We start from the raw sequence: 19,423 nt of genomic DNA on the forward strand, positions 1-19,423 counted from the left end.
TATTGTTGTGTTGCTTATGAACCCATGTTTATGCTTTGTTGAACAAATCTTTAAATTATTATCTAATTATCATGATGTCATTTGTATGATTAGAATCATGTTATTTCAACACTTTGGCATACATTTAGGGGGAGTAATGATTTTTAGTTTTAAAAATTATTACACATATAATTGAGGGGGAGCATAAACATTTTATCTTTGTCTTATTTAAAATCATAATCTAAAGAATTTTGTCATCATCAAAAAGGGGGAGATTGTTGAGACAAAATCTCTCAAATGATTTTAATGATAACAAAATTACTTAAGAGATTATGATTGTGGTTAATGACTAACATGTGCTCTTGAGTGTATTCATTTAAGTTAATAGGTCATTAATCATTAAGGCAAAAAGAAGGAAAAAGTAATTCTGGCCTGAGGATGGAAAACCCTCGTGAGGATGGAAAACCCTCGTGAGGATGGAAAACCCTCGTGAGGATGGAAAACCCTCGTGAGGATGGAAAACCATCGCGAGGATGGAAATTGCTGCATGCGCGAGGATGGAAATTGCTGCATGCGCGAGGATGGAAATTGCTGCATGCGCGAGGATGGAAATTGCTGCATGCGCGAGGATGGAAATTGCTGCATGCGCGAGGATGGAAATTGCTGCATGCGCGAGGATGGAAATTGCTGCATGCGCGAGGATGGAAATTGCTGCATGCGCGAGGATGGAAATTGCTGCATGCGCGAGGATGGAAATTGCTGCAATATCTCCAGATCTGGACAATCTGATTTCTCACCAGAATATTGTGTTTATTCAATTGTATATCAATGTCAAAAATGAATAAACAAAGCATTCAAAGCTAGAGTCAAAAGGTCAAAAGAAAAAGGTGAATATGGCTAGATCTAGTATGTAAAGGAAAGGCTAGCAAAAGTGAAAGCAACCTATCAAGCATGTGCAAATGTCAAAATCTGATCATTTAATGGGCTTGCACGTTTTAATGCATAAGGAAGTCAAGTTAGCAAAAGGCAACTTGAAACAAGCCAAAAATGGAAGATCACATGTTGCTGCCAGATCTGATCCTCGGACTGAGTATGACAGTCCTATGTCATAAAGTGGCTTTTTCTCTCTTGTCCACATCACCTCAAAAGATGAAGCCAACTTAGACCTTAAAGACTTCGAAAAATGCAGCTCAGAAACAGCTTTGCACTCTGATTAAAGTGAAAAAGCAAGGACATGTCAAGATCAAAGCTATGCTGCAAGAGGATGGGTTCTGCCTAAGCCTAACAAGCGGAGTGGCAGTTCTGTAATTTTTATGAAAACCTTGGATCCTTTGAAAATGAGCTCCAACGGTCATCAAGGGCTTGGATCTCTATAAAATGCATACAAGCTCTCCATTGGAAAACACACAACACACTTGCATAAAAAGATCAAGCATCTTAAAGCTTTCAAGAAGCAAATCACATCCTCCCTTATTACTTTCTTTGATCCTACACTATATCTTTGTATATCTTTTGAGAAAGTATTAAGTATCAATCACTCTCATTCTACTTTGTAATTTCCTAGTGAGTGAAGCTTGGAAATAGTTGGAAATTGATTGTAAGCTTGGTGAAGCTTGATAATACACGGTTGTAATCATCCTCGGGTTGAGGATTGATCTGTTTTGAAAGTTAGTGAAATCTCACAAGGGTGTGAGGACTGGACGTAGCCATCTTTGGGTGAACCAGTATAAAATTGTGTGTGTGTCCCTCATATTCCGCTCCTACTCTTTTACTCAGCTTAGATCTAACGATTTAAAAAACCCATCCTCGAGCTAGCCATCCTCTACAAGAGGATAGTTTTTAAAACACTTAAAAATTGTTTTTAACAGCAAAATCCCTATTCAACCCCCCCTTCTAGTGATATTTAGCTACAACAATTTTTTCCCAAGTAACAATTATAGAAAAACTAAACTCTTAATTATGTTATAAATAAAGGATTTATCTATCTATTTATTGGTGATAGAGGATTTAAATTGTTATAATTAGTAATGAAAATTAATATACTATACAAAAACAATTTTTTTTCTAAATAAAATTTAAAGTAAGAGAATAATATTAGTCCAAAATAAGAAGACTTTAGTGTTAATTAAACACATATAAAGAAATTTAATTAGTTTATTAGAATTCACTTTGTAGTAACCTATATTTGTTGCAAACATTATTATGTATTATACGTGCATTAGTAACATATTCGTTGCAAACATTATTGTTTTATACGTGCATTCTCACTCGAGATCAAACAATATATTTTATTTTAATTTATTTACAAACGATAAATATTTATTCGGTATTTCGATCAATATTATTATATAATAAAGGTTTTGCTAAGAATTTGTGCTGCAATACCTAGATTATTAATCACATGATGCAATACTTTAGCTTTAAAATATTCGAAAACGGATATTAACCTAAAAATACTACCAAAAACCATGTATTCAAGACCAAAAGTCAAACGACTAATTTAAATACATGTCACAAAAAAAAAAAGTAGAGTTATATATACAAATCAAATACACGATTCAAAATTGTTATTATCTAATGGGTGAACAAATATTATTTGTTTAAGTTATTTAGTTATCTCCACTTCAAATCAAATATGTGCTTTATTTATCTCTACAAAGAACAAGTGTATGTATATACATGACCTATATTTCGTTTGGAGTCTAAAAGTGAAGTTAAATTAAATTTTAGACAGATAAGGAAATTAAAGGCTTCTCACGAGTTGAAAGACATGAACACCGTCGCAGACTTACAAATTATATTTAAGAACGGTCTTAGTATTGTCCAAACCAATATTTGCACTAACAATAATAGTACGCACGAACATAACCCTAAAATGACACTCTAACAAATTATGATTCACCACAAGATAAATCAATCGAATGAGAGAACAATGTGATGGGGTTGAAATCATCTGTTTTTCAATCTTGTGCACTTTATTCTTATCTCTCTCATAATCAATCATTATCTTTCATCTAAATAATTTGTATTTATTTATTTATTTATTTTAATGACTAATTTTTCCTCTAAATACACTAAAGTTATCGACCGCCAAATTAAGTTAGATAATCCATTTCCAAATATAATGATAATGGGTCTTTGCTATCAAACTGACAAATATTAGAAAAAATTAATATCAAGATCAGAAACTTGCTCTATGAGTTTAGATAGTTGAATATGGTTTTGAAAGCATCGTCACAATAAATTATTGTATTTCCAATAGAAATATATCGATAATTACAAAACCCTAGATAGTTGAAACATTCATAATTGTCGGTAATTATGAAAACTGCAACTGTTGGTAATTCGATCACCCACAACTGATGGTAATTATATAAGTCTATTTTCTTTGATTGTCAAAAGTATTTTGATAACATTTTTGGCGGTAGAACTCTTATAACATATATTTATGAAAATCCAAGAAAATGTTTTTGGAGATAATTTAATATTTTTTAATTTGTATTTATGATAACATTAACTAAATACACAAATGTTTAATAAGAGTAATTTAATAAAACACACTTTATTTTAGTTAAAAGATTAGATTAAATAAGTGGATTAACGTGGGGTGACGGGATTACTTGAGTATGAAAGTAGAGGATTAGAGAGCAGTAGGCAAGAAAAAGGTTGTAAGTATAGTAACATTTTGTTAGCAAGAGGTGAGAAGTAAAGTGTGATTAATGTGGTTGGTGACTGGTGGTGACAAGATTTATAATCTTAACCGGTGGAGGCGTTGAGTTAGTGGGGTCGCAATGGGGAGAGAGAGAGAGAGAGAGATACTGCGAAAGGATAAGAAGCATTACAAAACAATTTTGGTGTCTAAGTATTTATTTAGCAATTGACTTCTCTTTCGTCTCGTGCTTCAACTCAGATTCAATTCAATGGCTGAATTCGGAGAAATCGACGGTAACGTCCTCGTGGCAAAATCACTAGCTCAATTCGGAGTTCAACATATGTTCGGTGTCGTTGGAATCCCCGTTACTTCACTCGCCACACGCGCCGTCTCTCTTGGTATCCGTTTCATAGCTTTCCACAACGAACAATCCGCCGGTTATGCCGCCTCCGCTTACGGCTACCTAACCTCCCGTCCCGGCGTCTTCCTCACCGTATCTGGTCCCGGATGCGTCCACGGTCTCGCCGGTCTCTCCAACGCCGCCGCTAACACTTGGCCTACCGTCATGATCTCCGGCTCTTGTAATCAAAGCGATTCCGGCCGCGGCGACTTCCAAGAACTTGATCAGATCGAAGCCGTTAAGCCTTTCACCAAATTCTCAATCAAAGCCACTCACATCTCTCAAATCCCTAATTGCGTCGCACAAGTTCTCCATCACGCCGTTTCCGGTCGTCCCGGTGGTTGCTACTTGGATCTTCCCTCCGACGTTTTGCATCAAAATGTTTCACAATCCGAAGCTGAATCTCTCTTGATCGAAGCAGAGAAGAATCGCACGAAAATTCACACTGAGAATGTCACTGTTGAAGCTTCGAAGATCGAAGAAGCTGTTTCACTTCTTCGACGCGCCGATAGGCCATTGATTGTGTTTGGAAAAGGTGCGGCTTATGCAAGAGCAGAAGATCAATTGAAAAAACTTGTTGAAACAACCGGAATTCCGTTTCTTCCAACTCCGATGGCGAAAGGTTTGTTGCCGGATACTCACCGGCTCGCCGCCTCCGCCGCCAGGTCTCTTGCTATCGGAAAATGTGACGTCGCGGTTGTAATTGGGGCGAGGTTGAATTGGCTTCTTCATTTTGGAGAACCACCAAAGTGGTCGAAGGATGTGAAGTTTGTATTGGTGGATGTGAGTGAAGAAGAAATTGAGCTAAGAAAGCCGTTTTTGGGTTTAGTTGGAGATGCTAAACGAGTTTTGGAGATTCTAAATAAAGAGATTAAGGACGATCCTTTTTGTTTGGGGAGCAATCATCCATGGGTGGAAGCTATTTGTAATAAAGCAAAGGAGAATACTTTGAAAATGGAGGGTCAGTTAGGTAAGGACGTTGTGCCGTTTAATTTTATGACGCCGATGAGGATTATAAGAGATGCTATTCTGGAATTGGGTGGAAGTCCTGCTCCTGTGGTTGTTTCAGAAGGTGCTAATACCATGGATGTCGGTCGTGCTGTGTTGGTTCAGAAGGAGCCGAGGACTAGGTTGGATGCTGGCACTTGGGGGACCATGGGAGTTGGTCTAGGTTATTGCATTGCTGCTTCTGTCGCTTATCCTGATCGCCTTGTCGTGGCTGTTGAAGGGGATTCTGGATTCGGATTTAGTGCCATGGAAGTTGAGGTATATATTTTTTTTTTTCTAATATATGTATACATATTACATTACTATTGTTTTAGAATTGTGTTTGTGTGGTGATCTCTGTTAGATATTCCGTTGTGTTTCTCCAATAGTACATGACAGACATAAGCAACTATAGTATGCTGCTGCTAAAAACCAAGTTCCATTTTGAATTATTCACGGATGTTGTGAGGGTTTCTGCTTAGATTTTTAGCTGGTGTTCCTGATAGTAAAGAGATTTCTTAGTTAGTAGTAGTGAACTAGTGATGAAAATAAATGCTTTCTTGTGGCATGCATTGGACTGAACAGTGATGAATCTTAGTGCCCAACTTTTATGTTGGACATGAGTGAGGACACCAAGTTACACATATGAGATATGTGGATTTTACCTTATGAAAACTTCTTAACAAGTTTGTTATTATGGAATTTAGCCTTGTTATTTTAGGTCGTTGCTTTTTCCCTGAGGGTCGAGACTTTACAAGTTTTATGTGATGACACTCACAAATGGTAGAAGATAGATCACTGTGTTATTGAGAAAAGCATCAAATAATTCAACTCTCAGTGTACCTGATAGGAGGACTACTGATCAATTACAATTGCAGTGAATAGTGTTACGAAAAAGAGTATAGGATAGAATGAGCTGAGCTTTACGGAGGGAAAGAAGAAAATAATCAGCGGGATAGATTCACCATCAATCATTTCTTGCGTTCTACTTCCTTTCTTATACTCCCTTTAGTTTTCATATCCCTCAACTGAATGTTAGTTATCCTTGCCCTCGCGCATCTCCTCGTACCTTGGAATCCGGAGCCTCTCTAACTGAATTTGGCTCATCCTGATTGCCATGCGGTGCTGACTCACCCTCCCGCTAGCACTTCCTAATGGAAGGCTTCATTACATTATATATCTCTTTTTCTAGCCTGAAAATGAGAATATATGTTTCTTAAAACTAAAATGTTGTTATGCTTGTATATTTTAGCCATGATATCCAAATAGATTTTTGTTTAAAAAAGTTGGTGAATTTCAATTTTGTAATAAACATTCATATTTGAGTTTATACATTTTTGGTTCTTCCTACATGTAATGCGATCATATATGCTTTACTCTTGCAATCCATTTTCGGAATACATGCATGCAATGTTATGCTCCATCTATCTTTATCTTTATTTTTATCCAGACATTGGTTCGGTACCAACTACCTGTGGTGGTGATTGTTTTCAACAATGGTGGTGTTTACGGTGGTGACCGCAGAAGACCAGAAGAGATAAATGGGCCTCACAAAGAGGATCCTGCCCCAACATCCTTTGTCCCAAATGCAGGGTACCACACTATGATGGAAGCTTTTGGTGGAAAGGGTTATCTTGTTGGGACACCTGATGAACTCAAGTCAGCTCTCTCAGAATCTTTCTCTGCTAGGAAACCAGCCGTCATAAATGTTGTCATTGATCCCTATGCCGGTGCTGAGAGTGGGAGGTTGCAACACAAGAATTGATTTCCCTTTCTCTTGCCACATGTATTTTCTGGAAACTGTAGCATCCTTTCACTTTCCCTTCCATTTCATTTACTGTGGTTCAGAAAATACATGTGGCAAGAGAAAGGGAAAATGAAAGGATGCTACACTCTTTTAATTATTAAATAAAAAAGTACTAGATTATAGCCTGCGCACTGCGCGTATATTAATTAATTAATTTTATAAGTTTTATAAGTAATATTTTATGTATTATAAATATAATTATCTTATAATATTACTTTGTTGATTTGTAATAATTAAATATGATTAGGAAATTTATCTAATCATCTAATTTCATTTTTAAAATATTTTGTAACATTCGTATGATAACTTATTATATAAGATAATTGTTTGACTCATTGTACTTTGATTAACAATTTATTTTTCAACATATAATGATACTTGTATTTATTTGATGAAATAAAATGTAAAATACATACCCAAAAATAAGATATAAAAATTTAAAAATATGATTGACTATTTAATATTTTTTATATTAAAAAAATGTTAATGTAGAATTATATTGGAAAGTAGTCTAAATTTATTTGTTTTATTAGTATGATTTTTTAATTGCGAGCATCAGAAGTTGTAAAAACAAATTATTGAATATATTTACTCAAGAGTTTGAAATTAATTTTATTAAAGATTTACATATACTTTAAATCAATTTTAGGCATTTAAAAGTTTTAACTAATTGTTTGTGCAATTGAATTATAATTATGTTGATATATACCAAAAATAAATTTTATTAAAAAATAATTTAATTTTATGCAATACTTAAATTTTCATTTATTTTTTAACATTCAAATTATCATTATAATAAGGAAAATAAAAATAAAAAATAGAATTCAATTATAAATATATAATTTAATTGATAAAAATTTAGTGTTAACATATTTTTTCAAAATACATATATATAGTAAACTTTTGTTCATTATATTTTTCAATATATTCATATATTATAATTTTAAATAAATTTTTGTATTTTAATAATTAGAAGTATCTTTTTTTAATAATTTTTCATATATTCTTATTTTATGATTATTTTTTATAAATTTGTGTATTTTTTTGTCAAATAGAATATATATTTTTATTGTATAAAATGTTACTAAAAAATGGATTAACATAAATTGAAAGAAATTATAAATGGATTGACATTAATGAGTAATTGAATTTTTAAAGTATAAAATCATTACTCACCATAAGTGGAATAATATAATTGTCCATGAAAAGAGGATATTTACGTCGATATTTATGAGTGATTAGGTGGGTTTTTCCATTAATATTATAAAATAATTTATAAATTTATTATAAAATAACTTATAAAATAATTTGATAATAATATAAATTATAAATTATTATCAAATTGTAAAATAATTTATAAGTTATAAATTTATTAAAAATAATAGTAAAATAATTTTATAATTTATAAATTTATTATAAAATAATATTATCAAATAGATTTTGGAGGTATTAAAAGAAATTGTGAAAAGATTAAAAAGATTAAAGAAGTTGGTGTAGGAGGAGGATTGAAAGAGATTAGGGATTGAGAGCATGATTGAGAGGAGAGGTCCAAATCAGCTTTTTGGGTGATGTGGAAAATATTTGTATAAGTGGATGAAATAGAATGAGGTGACATTCGGGGGTGAGGTGGCGTTCGGTCTGTTTTAAATATATATAATAGATGTATAAAATGTTACTAAAAAATGGAGTAACATAAATTGAAAGAAATTATAAATTGATTGCCATTAATGAGTAATTGAATTTTTAAATATATATAATAGATGTATAAAATGTTACTAAAAAATGGAGTAACATAAATTGAAAGAAATTATAAATTGATTGCCATTAATGAGTAATTGAATTTTTAAATATATATAATAGATGTATAAAATGTTACTAAAAAATGGAGTAACATAAATTGAAAGAAATTATAAATGGATTGACATTAATGAGTAATTGAATTTTTAAATATATATAATAGATGTATAAAATGTTACTAAAAAATGGAGTAACATAAATTGAAAGAAATTATAAATGGATTGACATTAATGAGTAATTGAATTTTTAAATATATATAATAGATGTATAAAATGTTACTAAAAAATGGAGTAACATAAATTGAAAGAAATTATAAATGGATTGACATTAATGAGTAATTGAATTTTTAAATATATATAATAGATGTATAAAATGTTACTAAAAAATGGAGTAACATAAATTGAAAGAAATTATAAATTGATTGTCATTAATGAGTAATTGAATTTTTAATGTATAAAATTATTACTCACCATAAGTAGAATAATATAATTGTCCATAAAAAGTATGTCGATATTTATGAGTGATTATGTGGTTTTTTTCCATTGAATTTAATGATTAATAATATAAATTATTACCATTGGTAAATGACTAATAATATTATAAAATAATTTATAAATTTATTATAAAATAACTTATAAAATAATTTGATAATAATATAAATTATAAATTATTATCAAATTGTAAAATAATTTATAAGTTATAAATTTATTATAAATAATAGCAAAATAATTTTATAATTTATAAATTTATTATAAAATAATATTATCAAATAGATTTTGGAGGTATTAAAGAAATTGTGAAAGGAAGATGAGAAATATGGATTAAAAAGATTAAAGAAGTTGGTGAAGGAGGATGATTGAAAGAGATTAGGGATTGAGAGCATGATTGAGAGGAGAGGTCTACATCAGCTTTTTGGCTGATGTGGAAAATATTTGTATAGGTGGATGAAATAGAATAAGGTGGCATTCGGGGGTGAGGTGACATTCGGAGATCTGTTTTAAATATATATAATAGATGTGAAGTAAACTTACTTTTAGATTAGGCTAAATTACATCCGTGATTCCTTAACTTAATTTCAGGTAACGTTTTAGTCCTTTATCTTTTTTTTTTTCTCCCGATTTAGTCATTTATTCCTAACAATATCTAATAAAATATAAAAATATGAGTTTATTTGAAGATTTGCGTTATGAATTTGATGAAATTTGTATTATATCGAAGAATATAATTAATTTTATGAGTTTTGATTGAATTTTTTTTTGAATTTTTGTATGAAAAAGGATAACATTGTTGAAATTTTAAAACATAAAATATCGAATTGTCACTTAAAATTAAAATAAAGGACCAAGTCGGGAAAAAAAAAAAGATAAAAGACTAAAACGTTACTTGAAATTAAGTTAAGGTACCATAGATGTAATTTAGCCTTTAGATTATCAATTTAGGCCTGGACTTGTTGGGTTTCAGACTTGGGCTTCAGAGACTGTTTCTGTTGAACCCAGTATCTAAACGTCCTATATCAGGCCCATGAACAAGTTTATGCTTGTATTTATCTAGATAGAGGTCACGCTCCCTTTTAAGCTTTACACTATTTGAGGTTCTCTTGTACATAAGTTTAAGTTTATGGAATGATTTAGTATGGTTGATACACGAATAATCCAATCCAAACAGCTTGGTTCAGTTTTAACTAAGATTTTGTGGCATCGTCCGTATGAAAAACTCCTAAAAAGGCAATATTCTATTTTTTTACTAAAGCAATAAATAGTCTTTTTTATCTACCTAAAAATAGGCACATCCAATGAGAATAAATTATCTCTTCAACACTAAAGTTAAGGTGGATTAAAAACTACACAGAGCTTCTAAACATCTCGATATGAGAGTTTTAGACTTGAGGTGGTGGTTGTCTGTCACTCAATTCACTTGATCAACGCACGTGAATATATTTTTGTTGAAAAACAAAAGATTATATATTTTTTTGGAAATATGTTTAGAAAATTTGTGAGAGGGGGAAAAGAAACTTTCACCTAACATAAGTTTGCAAGTTGCCATCTCCGAAAGTGGATTGTCCAATTGAGACCACGGTATTCCTTCCTTTCACATAAGGAAAGACAACCATGTCTTTGTCTGCCAACATAGCTAGGGAAGCAAAATAAGAAATTAAACTAAATAGTCTATCTTCATTGATCAAAGAAAGACCAAACTTATCAGAGTAGAGTCCGCCATTAGATTTGTTTCACGATGAATATCTCTTACAACAAAATGAGTCAAATAGTGCAAAGTATCAGAAATAAGTGAAACCAAATTGAAACTCACATGAGTTAAGTACAAACATTGATTAATAAACATCCCGTAGCTAACTTCCACAAGAAGCAGCTAAGCCTCTCATGCCCCTTCCACCTTCAAACAAGACTAAAGTGTATCCTTTAATACCATCATAAGTTGATATAGTAGAGAAGTTCCCATTCAGGTTCCCTAGCCCAGATCAATAAATTCATGCATGCACCTCTTATCTAGGGAGCATAGTCAAAGCAAATCTTCCTGTAAAAGACAAGTTTACCAAAAAAAACATCTTTTCCACCTTATCAAGAATGAGTTGGAAAGTATTTTTTGCTGAATATGGAGCATAGGGACCCCAGGATATGCCTTTGAAAAAAAAACTACATTTAAGTGCAAATTGATTATATTTAATTAACTTTTTTAATAAGCTTAAAAGTAATTATTGTCGTCTATAATATTTTCTAAATGGTTTCTTTTATTACCAACTAACTTCACTTTTTTAACGCACTTCCGGCCAGAAATTAAATAAACAATAGTAGAACAAATTAAGATAACAGTGATGATGGCAGCCACGGACTCATTGTCTGAAATCATTCACAATGGTTATTGTCTCGAGATTCAGTATTCCCCTTTCTGAATATTCATCTATCTTTGACTTGTAATTAACTCATCATTTGCAAAAAATCTCCAACGATTTGGTTATTTTTTTATCTATATATTTTTTCAATTTTTATTAATATATCCTATTTTAAAATTAATATATAAAAATATTATACTTTTATTTAACTTGAAAAAGTCATAAGACACGGATACTCGTATACGAAATAAATTAATTTTTTTTTTCAAGTTCAATAAGTCGCAGGAGGTCAGATATGCAACCATGTATTATTTATGTTTTTATTTATTTTAACAAATGAAAAATATTAAATTAAAAAATAAAATAAATAAAATAAATTATATTAATAAAAAAATGCAATAAATTAAAACAAACACATTTGGGGTTGAGTAGTACCAAAGAAAATAATGTGTTCTAATATTATAATAACTGCAAAATACATCATAACTTAACAAACTATACAAAAAAAGTTCTCGATCGAAGAGGACTACCAAAAAATTATGATCGAGACTTGAATCTATTAATAGCTTGCGATTCAACTGTTTGTGAATCTGAAAAAAAATAAACAACATGAAGGAGTAAGTCACAAGGACTTAGTGAGGAGACAACAATCTCCATCAACTAGAAGGGAAACACAAAAAACACGAATACATGTTTTACAATCTTGTGGCGATTATGTTATACATATAATAAAATCATTAAACTTATAATTTAACTATTCAAGTAGATATTTTAAAAATCCAATTCTTAAAGAAGTGAATCAAAATGAGCAACCTTAAAAATATCATAGAAAATCAAACAAGTAAAAATATAAATTCTTGAAAATCAAGAGACGATTTCATTTTATTGATAGTCATTTTCTCCTAAGGGTGACATTTTCTTTAGGAGTGGGTCCATCTAACGGATAACTTTTTTCTCTCAATTCTGCAATGCATCATCACACATCAATTAAAAAGTTTATATTTCATTGATAGCTCGCTCCTTCTACGGATGACCTCTGATAAGGGCGGCTCAATCTAACGAGTAACTCTCCCTAATCAAAACGATGTAACTAGGTCTACCTACCGTCGTTAACGATTTTATAATTATAACAAGTTTTTCAAAACACGTTAAAAATCATCTCTCATTTCATCGTAACTCATGGAAAAATATATTCAACCGTATAACAATTCAATATTTAAATACTTTATAAATCATAAATAAATCAAACTACTAACATATTATATAACAAAGACTATGAAAATAAATAAATGACAAAATCGAGATAAATTCAAAGGTTGTGTTTTTCAAAAAATTTAAATAAATACTTTAACATATAAAACGAGTAAAATAATAATTATAGCAAAAAAAAAATTGTGACAATGATCATCGTCTACTCACAACTATGGAAAATTACCTAAATTTATTCTCCAACAACTCTCAGAGTAGTAAACAGAACTTCAACTGGCAAATCAAAAAATATTTTCAAGACTTTAGAAAAATTATTCTAAAGTTTAGCTAACTTTAGGAAACCATAAAAATCCTTTAAATCTATTCTAAATACACAATAAGATTTTTAATCAAAACTAAATTTTTCTAGAGATTCATATTAGCATTATAGATGTGTATTTACCTCAATTAATCTCAATAAGTAACTCTCAAGAAATAAGTATCTTTCTCCTTCTTTAGAGCACAAACCCTAACCTAAAATCGTAACCAAAAACATTTGTATGAGTATGAGAAATTATGCTCTAGAGGATGTTAAATTCATAAGGGTTGATAGTTTATGTGTTGTAGATGAGAAGAAACAAGGAGAAAGAAAGAAGAAAGAAAAAAAAAACGGGGGGAGGGGTGGTGTTTGGCGAAAGAGAGAAGAATGAGGGAGTGAGATAGAAAGAGAGGGAGAAATAGTGGGGTTGATTTGTTTTATTTATTATTATTGTTATTATTAATGAATTATTTATTTATTTTTTTAAAATGGGGTGTTTCAACCACGAACCTATACTATCCGTAAATAATGAGTTGAGTTTGACCTAAAAAAAAGAAAAAACAAGGAGATAAGATAATGATAAAATAAAAATAAAGGTAGAAAAAGAATCGGGTTACGTCTCAAATTACTTTAAAGATATTATTTTATTTATTTTGTAATCTGGTTATTTTATATTATCATTTTATGTTATTACATATTCACTATCTCTAAAAAATTTAACAATTAAATCACTAATTTAATAATTTAGAGTTTTTAAAATAATGTTATGAGTTAGTACTTTCACATGTAGTAATAATAGGTAATTTATTATGAGTTACTTTAGGATTAATTTTTATTTTTTTTTATTTTTAAAAAACAATTGTTTAAAATTACTATTTGATGATTCTTTTTGAAACTAATTCTGATATATGTATTTCATCTTATTTTTATTGAACCTACAACTCATTAAATTTAGTCAAATTAAAAGACATATTAAAATCTAAAAATTGATCCAATCAAATATTAAGATGAAATAAGAAACGTCATTTGTACACCCAAATTAGATTATATATGTTAGTACATGAGATTGAAGGAGGACCTCTTATTTAAAAATCCCTCAACACCAATAGAGGTAGGTATCTTATTTACAGGCAAATGCTAAAAATTACAAAGGCAACGCAAACTAAACACACTATTGTGAACTGAATATTACCTTTTTTTCATTATTTATTTTTTACTTGATCACTTTATCTATATTTGGTTAGTTTGCTGGTCATTCGTCAAATTTTGTGAGTAGGTGTTGAACCAAATAGCATAAGTCTTATTTATATACTCTCTCCTCGTCTTAACTTATATAAAAAAAAACAAATAATTATATTTCTTAAATTATCTTGTAGAAAATCCACTTTTTTAGAAAAGATAATAAAAATATTTCTTGAACAATCAAAGTTGATCGTTTTACTTTTAATTTGAGAAAGTGAACTAAAAACAAAAGTGAATTTTGTTTGTTTATAACTTGGAAAAGAGGGAATAGAGGAATATATAAGTATAGACTGTATAGTAGTAACATTATAATGCACGCGGTGGAACGTTTGTGTCATTTGTCGGACCCACTTATCTCAAACAAAATAAAGACAATAATTCAGTCAATTCACCAGAGTTTCTATCTTATTTTAGTGCGGTTTCGATCTCATGCAATCTTATGAGCCACCTCGTGAATCAAACTAACCAATAATATATATTAAATATTAATGATATATATACTAATAACTCCTCCAAAAGCATTAGTAAATAATTTAAATATAAAAATTTATTGTTAAAAGTGTATGAAAATTTATGTATTTTAATATATATATATATATATATTAATTTCTTTAACAAATTCCCTATTAGACCAGTTATTTGAAACACAAGTCACTGTCTTTTACTACCACACTAAATGCGATTATTTTAATAATCACTTTATCTCATAATAATATTATATTTTTAATAGATATTTTAAAATAAATAATATTTTTCAAATTTTAATATAATATTAAAAAATATATATTTTTAATTAAAATTACTAAAAACAATTTCTTATTTTAAACTGTTTTTAAATAATTTTAAAAATTTTCTTTCAAAATGGTAAGAAAAGAATGAACACTCTTAAATTGATATTTTTTATTTTAAGAAATGTTATTTTCTAAAAATAAGCTATAATAAATCTCACTATTAAATAACTTTAATAAAGTTAATATAATGTTTTTGTTTGTAAAAAAAATAAAGTTTCGAATTAATTATAAAGTATGATATGAATATTAATATTTACGATTGTAAATTTTAATTAATAAAATAGTGTATGTGTGAACCGTGTGTCTCGAGTAGTTTCTGTTTGTTTTATTTCTAGTTTGTAGTGCGGCAGCTTGTTTTGACTATCAACAATACACTAAGCACATTCTTTTTTGTAGAGAAAAGAAGAAGAAAGAAACAGCCCTTTCTAATTACTATATAAATATAAATATATATATAACATCGATCACATTTATTATTGAATGAAGAATGGAAAGGTGTAGAGAAATGGGTAATGAGGTGACAACACCACTGCTAGTGTTAAGGAAGAAGAGTGAAGAAGAGAGTGATGAGAAGGTTAATACATTTATGGAAGAATTGAATAAGGTGAGTTGGATGGCAGCTCCAATGGTGGCTGTTACTGTCTCTCAATACCTTCTTCAAGTTGTTTCACTTATGATGGTTGGACATCTTGGTATTCTCGTTTCATTCTCTGGTGTTGCCATTGCCATGTCTTTTGCTGAAGTTACTGGCTTCAGTGTCCTTGTATGTTCTTCCCTCTAATCTCTCTTTTTCTTCTTCTTCTTCTTCTTTTTTCACTCACATATGAAAAAGGGTATTTATTATAATGGACCATCATTTATTTACTTTATAGTTAATCATCTCTTAAGACACTACAGTCCTATTCAGATCAAAAAAGAAAAACTATTTTGTTTTTTTAATTTTTAATTTGTTTCACCCTTATTTTTTCTTTGATATGTTGATGTCTAGGAGTGAGACAGATCTAGACACAATTAGGGTGGGTTTGATCTGTAAATCAGTAAGTATTGGACATAACACTACAAGACAGTACATAACTGTATATGACAACTTTTGTCTCTAACACTAGGGTTTGGATATCCTTCATTTGAAAAATCCTATATTTTCTGTTGTAGTTGTGTTTCTCAAGGATCTAACGGCTCACATTTTAACCAATTGAAATATTATCTGAGTCTTTCAATTTTTGATCGGATGGTCTAAGATAAACAACTCTAGAAAATTTTAGATTCTCAAATACAAGGAATCCAGAACCGTCTACTGTCTGAATAACTTTGTCTTTTGATTGAACAAAAGAGTATGGAGAATTACAAAAGAAAGAATATATATAGGATGAATAACTCTCAATATCAATAGGGAACTATAACAGAAATAAAACTAATCTAATGAATGATAATCTAATAGTTACAACTCTAGTAGTAGTTAGTTACATAAATAAGAGAATAATGCACACCATTCATATCTTTTGGTTGCAGTTAGGAATGGCAGGTGCAATGGAAACATTATGTGGGCAAACATATGGTGCAGAGGAATTTGGAAAATTAGGAAACTACACATGCTGTGCAATTTTAACTCTCATTGCGGTTTGTTTCCCTATATCTCTTGTATGGACGTTAACAGACAAAATACTAATAATGTTCAGTCAAGATACTGCGATGTCTCATGCAGCTCGTGAGTATTGCATATACCTCATTCCAGGTTTATTTGGCTATGCAATTCTTCAAGCGTTGATTCGTTACTTACAGACTCAGAGTATGATATTTCCAATGGTTTTTAGCTCAATTACTTCTCTGCTTTTGCACATTCCTATTTGTTGGATTCTTGTATTTAAGTTTGGATTAGGACACATTGGAGCTGCAGTAGCTATTGGAATTTCATATTGGTTGAATGTGGTTTGTCTTTGGATTTATATTAAGTACTCACCAGCTTGTCAAATAACAAAGATTGTTTTTTCTACAAGTGCTTTACTTAGTCTCCCTGAGTTCCTCAAATATGCTATTCCTTCTGGATTCATGTTTTGGTAATTATATAACATATCTCTTCAAACATTTTTGGTGCTTTCTTTCACTTTTCTTCTTCTAATGACTAAATTTTCATATTAATTTATAATAATGTGTAGTTTTGAATGGTGGTCCTTTGAACTGCTTACATTACTTGCCGGGCTTTTACCAAATCCGCAACTCGAAACCTCAGTTCTTTCTGTCTGGTGAGTCATATCAGTTCATTGTTCAAAAGATGAATTATCCATTTAATCTATGAAATTATTAATGTGCTTGATAATTTTCAACAGTTATGTCAATTCAGATAATGAAACTGAAAATTTTCAATCATAATAGTCCTTTTTGTCTGATACTGTAAACTATGTTGGTGTCAAGTATGAGTTAGAAGTCCTACATTGATTTGGAGAATGAATGTTAAGCAATATATAAAGTGAGAGATTCACGCACGATTTAAGGATGTGATCTTCTAACATAATCTAAAATTTTGCAGCCTGAACACAACCACATTGCACTACTTCATTCCATATGCTGTTGGAGCTTCTGCAAGGTTTGATTTGATCTAAATGTGTCATAAATAATGATATCATTTGATATTGTATGATCCTTATTTTTTTATTTATTATAAAGCACACTTAATTAATTGATGATGTTTGTTTTGTAGTACTCGAGTATCAAATGAATTAGGAGCAGGGAATCCAAAGACAGCTAAGGGAGCTGTTCGAGTTGTTGTGATTATTGGCATTGCAGAAGCAATTATTGTCAGCACTTTCTTCCTTTGTTTCCGAAATATTTTAGGTTATGCTTATAGCAATGATCAACAAGTTGTTGATTACATCGCCGACATGGTTCCCCTTCTTTGTGTTTCTGTTAGCGCCGATAGTCTAATCGGAGCACTCTCCGGTCAGTTTATATGAATACTTGCTTAATTCTGTTTTTCTGTTATATGATATGAGACAGTTGTAAAATGATTATTAATAATATCTTCTTTGTTGTAGGGATTGCTAGAGGAGGTGGATTTCAACAAATAGGGGCATATGTGAATCTAGGAGCATACTATCTTGTGGGAATACCTTTGGGTTTGTTATTAGGATTTCATTTTCAACTAAATGCAAAGGGACTGTGGATGGGAACTCTATCAGGATCTGTTTCACAAGTCATTATACTAGCAATTGTAACAGCATTAACTGATTGGCAGAAAGAGGTTTGTTTGTTTTATTATAACAACAACTTTTCCCAAATTGTAAAAAAAAAGAAACTGATTTTGAGGCAACTTTTCATGTGATTGAATTGCAGGCAACAAAAGCAAGGGAGAGGATAGTTGAACAGACAATTAAAACGAGTAACGCATTGGTTGTATGATAAATTAATGAGTAACAATGTAGCACTCATGTGACTATGCAGGAATTTTTTTTTTCCTTTTCTTTTTCTCTTCAGTAGAAAGAGATAGGTACATAGAGGTTTTAAAATAATTATATTATTTTATTTTATGTGTCTATTTCTCCTCAAATCAAGCTATGAAAGTTTTAGATTATCTCCATTACAACACTTTTAAAATCAAAATTACTACCCACCGTATAAATACAGTGGGTTCACTATATATAGTGTCAAATATTGTGTTAAATGTGTCTTCAAATTCATTTTTCAACAACAATTCATTCATTATTTTAGTGGTAGAATCCGTGCATTATAGAAGAGCACTAAATATAATTAAAAATAATAGTTGAAAAATTGATATATTTACTTAAAAATTAAAATAAATACATTAATTTTTTAATTTTTAATTCCAGAGTAACAATCTCTAATAACCATCCATATTAATTATTCTCCAAGGTGCTTAATGAATTATAGTCCTATTAGCTCAAATAACTCTCATGGACATTACTCTTAGACACTTTTTTTTCTCCTCCAAAAGAGGTGACTATTAAGTTTCGTTCCTATTAACTAAAATAAACCTATTGGAGATACTAGTAGATAGATCTCAACTCGGAAAATAGTGAAGAGAGTATGTCTGGTTTCTTCATGGACATGTGCTTTTCATCATCATGTAATTACATACAGCTGTTTCGTGGTTGTTTAAATGTTTTTTTTTGTGTGTGTGGGGGGAGTTAAGAGATTTATTTGCATTATTAGCATATAGACAATTTTTATTTGCACATGTATTTTTGTACTGGATTCGTATGATATGATAAATCTCATACCATATTCTTTAGAACATGCTTCGGTGCATTTAATTGAGACGGATTTGTCTGGTGCCCACAGCCCATTATATATGTGTTTTAGATGTCTTCCTACCATCAAATGATTGTAATAAAATAATTCATAGAATAGATTATCTAGTCAAATTTAATATATTTATAGAGAACTTTTAAAGATAATATT

General features: G+C 30.3%; 2 protein-coding genes across 2 annotated transcripts; both read left to right on the forward strand.

Moving 5' to 3' along the window:
* Positions 1–3,754: 3,754 nt before the first annotated feature.
* LOC101501749 (2-hydroxyacyl-CoA lyase) lies at positions 3,755–7,160 on the forward strand. The gene is made up of 2 exons (XM_004489135.4): positions 3,755–5,297; positions 6,469–7,160. Exons 1-2 carry the CDS (start codon positions 3,900–3,902, stop codon positions 6,781–6,783), a joined length of 1,713 nt encoding a protein of 570 aa, XP_004489192.1. The 5' UTR covers positions 3,755–3,899; the 3' UTR covers positions 6,784–7,160.
* An 8,213-nt stretch (positions 7,161–15,373) lies between these two features.
* Positions 15,374–18,537, forward strand: LOC101502073 (protein DETOXIFICATION 9-like). Its single transcript, XM_004489136.4, has 7 exons — positions 15,374–15,773; positions 16,520–17,064; positions 17,164–17,250; positions 17,535–17,591; positions 17,706–17,944; positions 18,040–18,245; positions 18,338–18,537. The coding sequence occupies exons 1-7, from the start codon at positions 15,498–15,500 to the stop codon at positions 18,401–18,403; spliced, it is 1,476 nt and encodes a 491-aa protein (XP_004489193.1). The 5' UTR covers positions 15,374–15,497; the 3' UTR covers positions 18,404–18,537.
* The last annotated feature ends 886 nt before the right edge of the window (positions 18,538–19,423 follow it).

The sequence above is a fragment of the Cicer arietinum genome, chromosome 2 (genome assembly GCF_000331145.2).
Source record: "Cicer arietinum cultivar CDC Frontier isolate Library 1 chromosome 2, Cicar.CDCFrontier_v2.0, whole genome shotgun sequence".
Lineage (NCBI taxonomy): Eukaryota > Viridiplantae > Streptophyta > Magnoliopsida > Fabales > Fabaceae > Cicer > Cicer arietinum.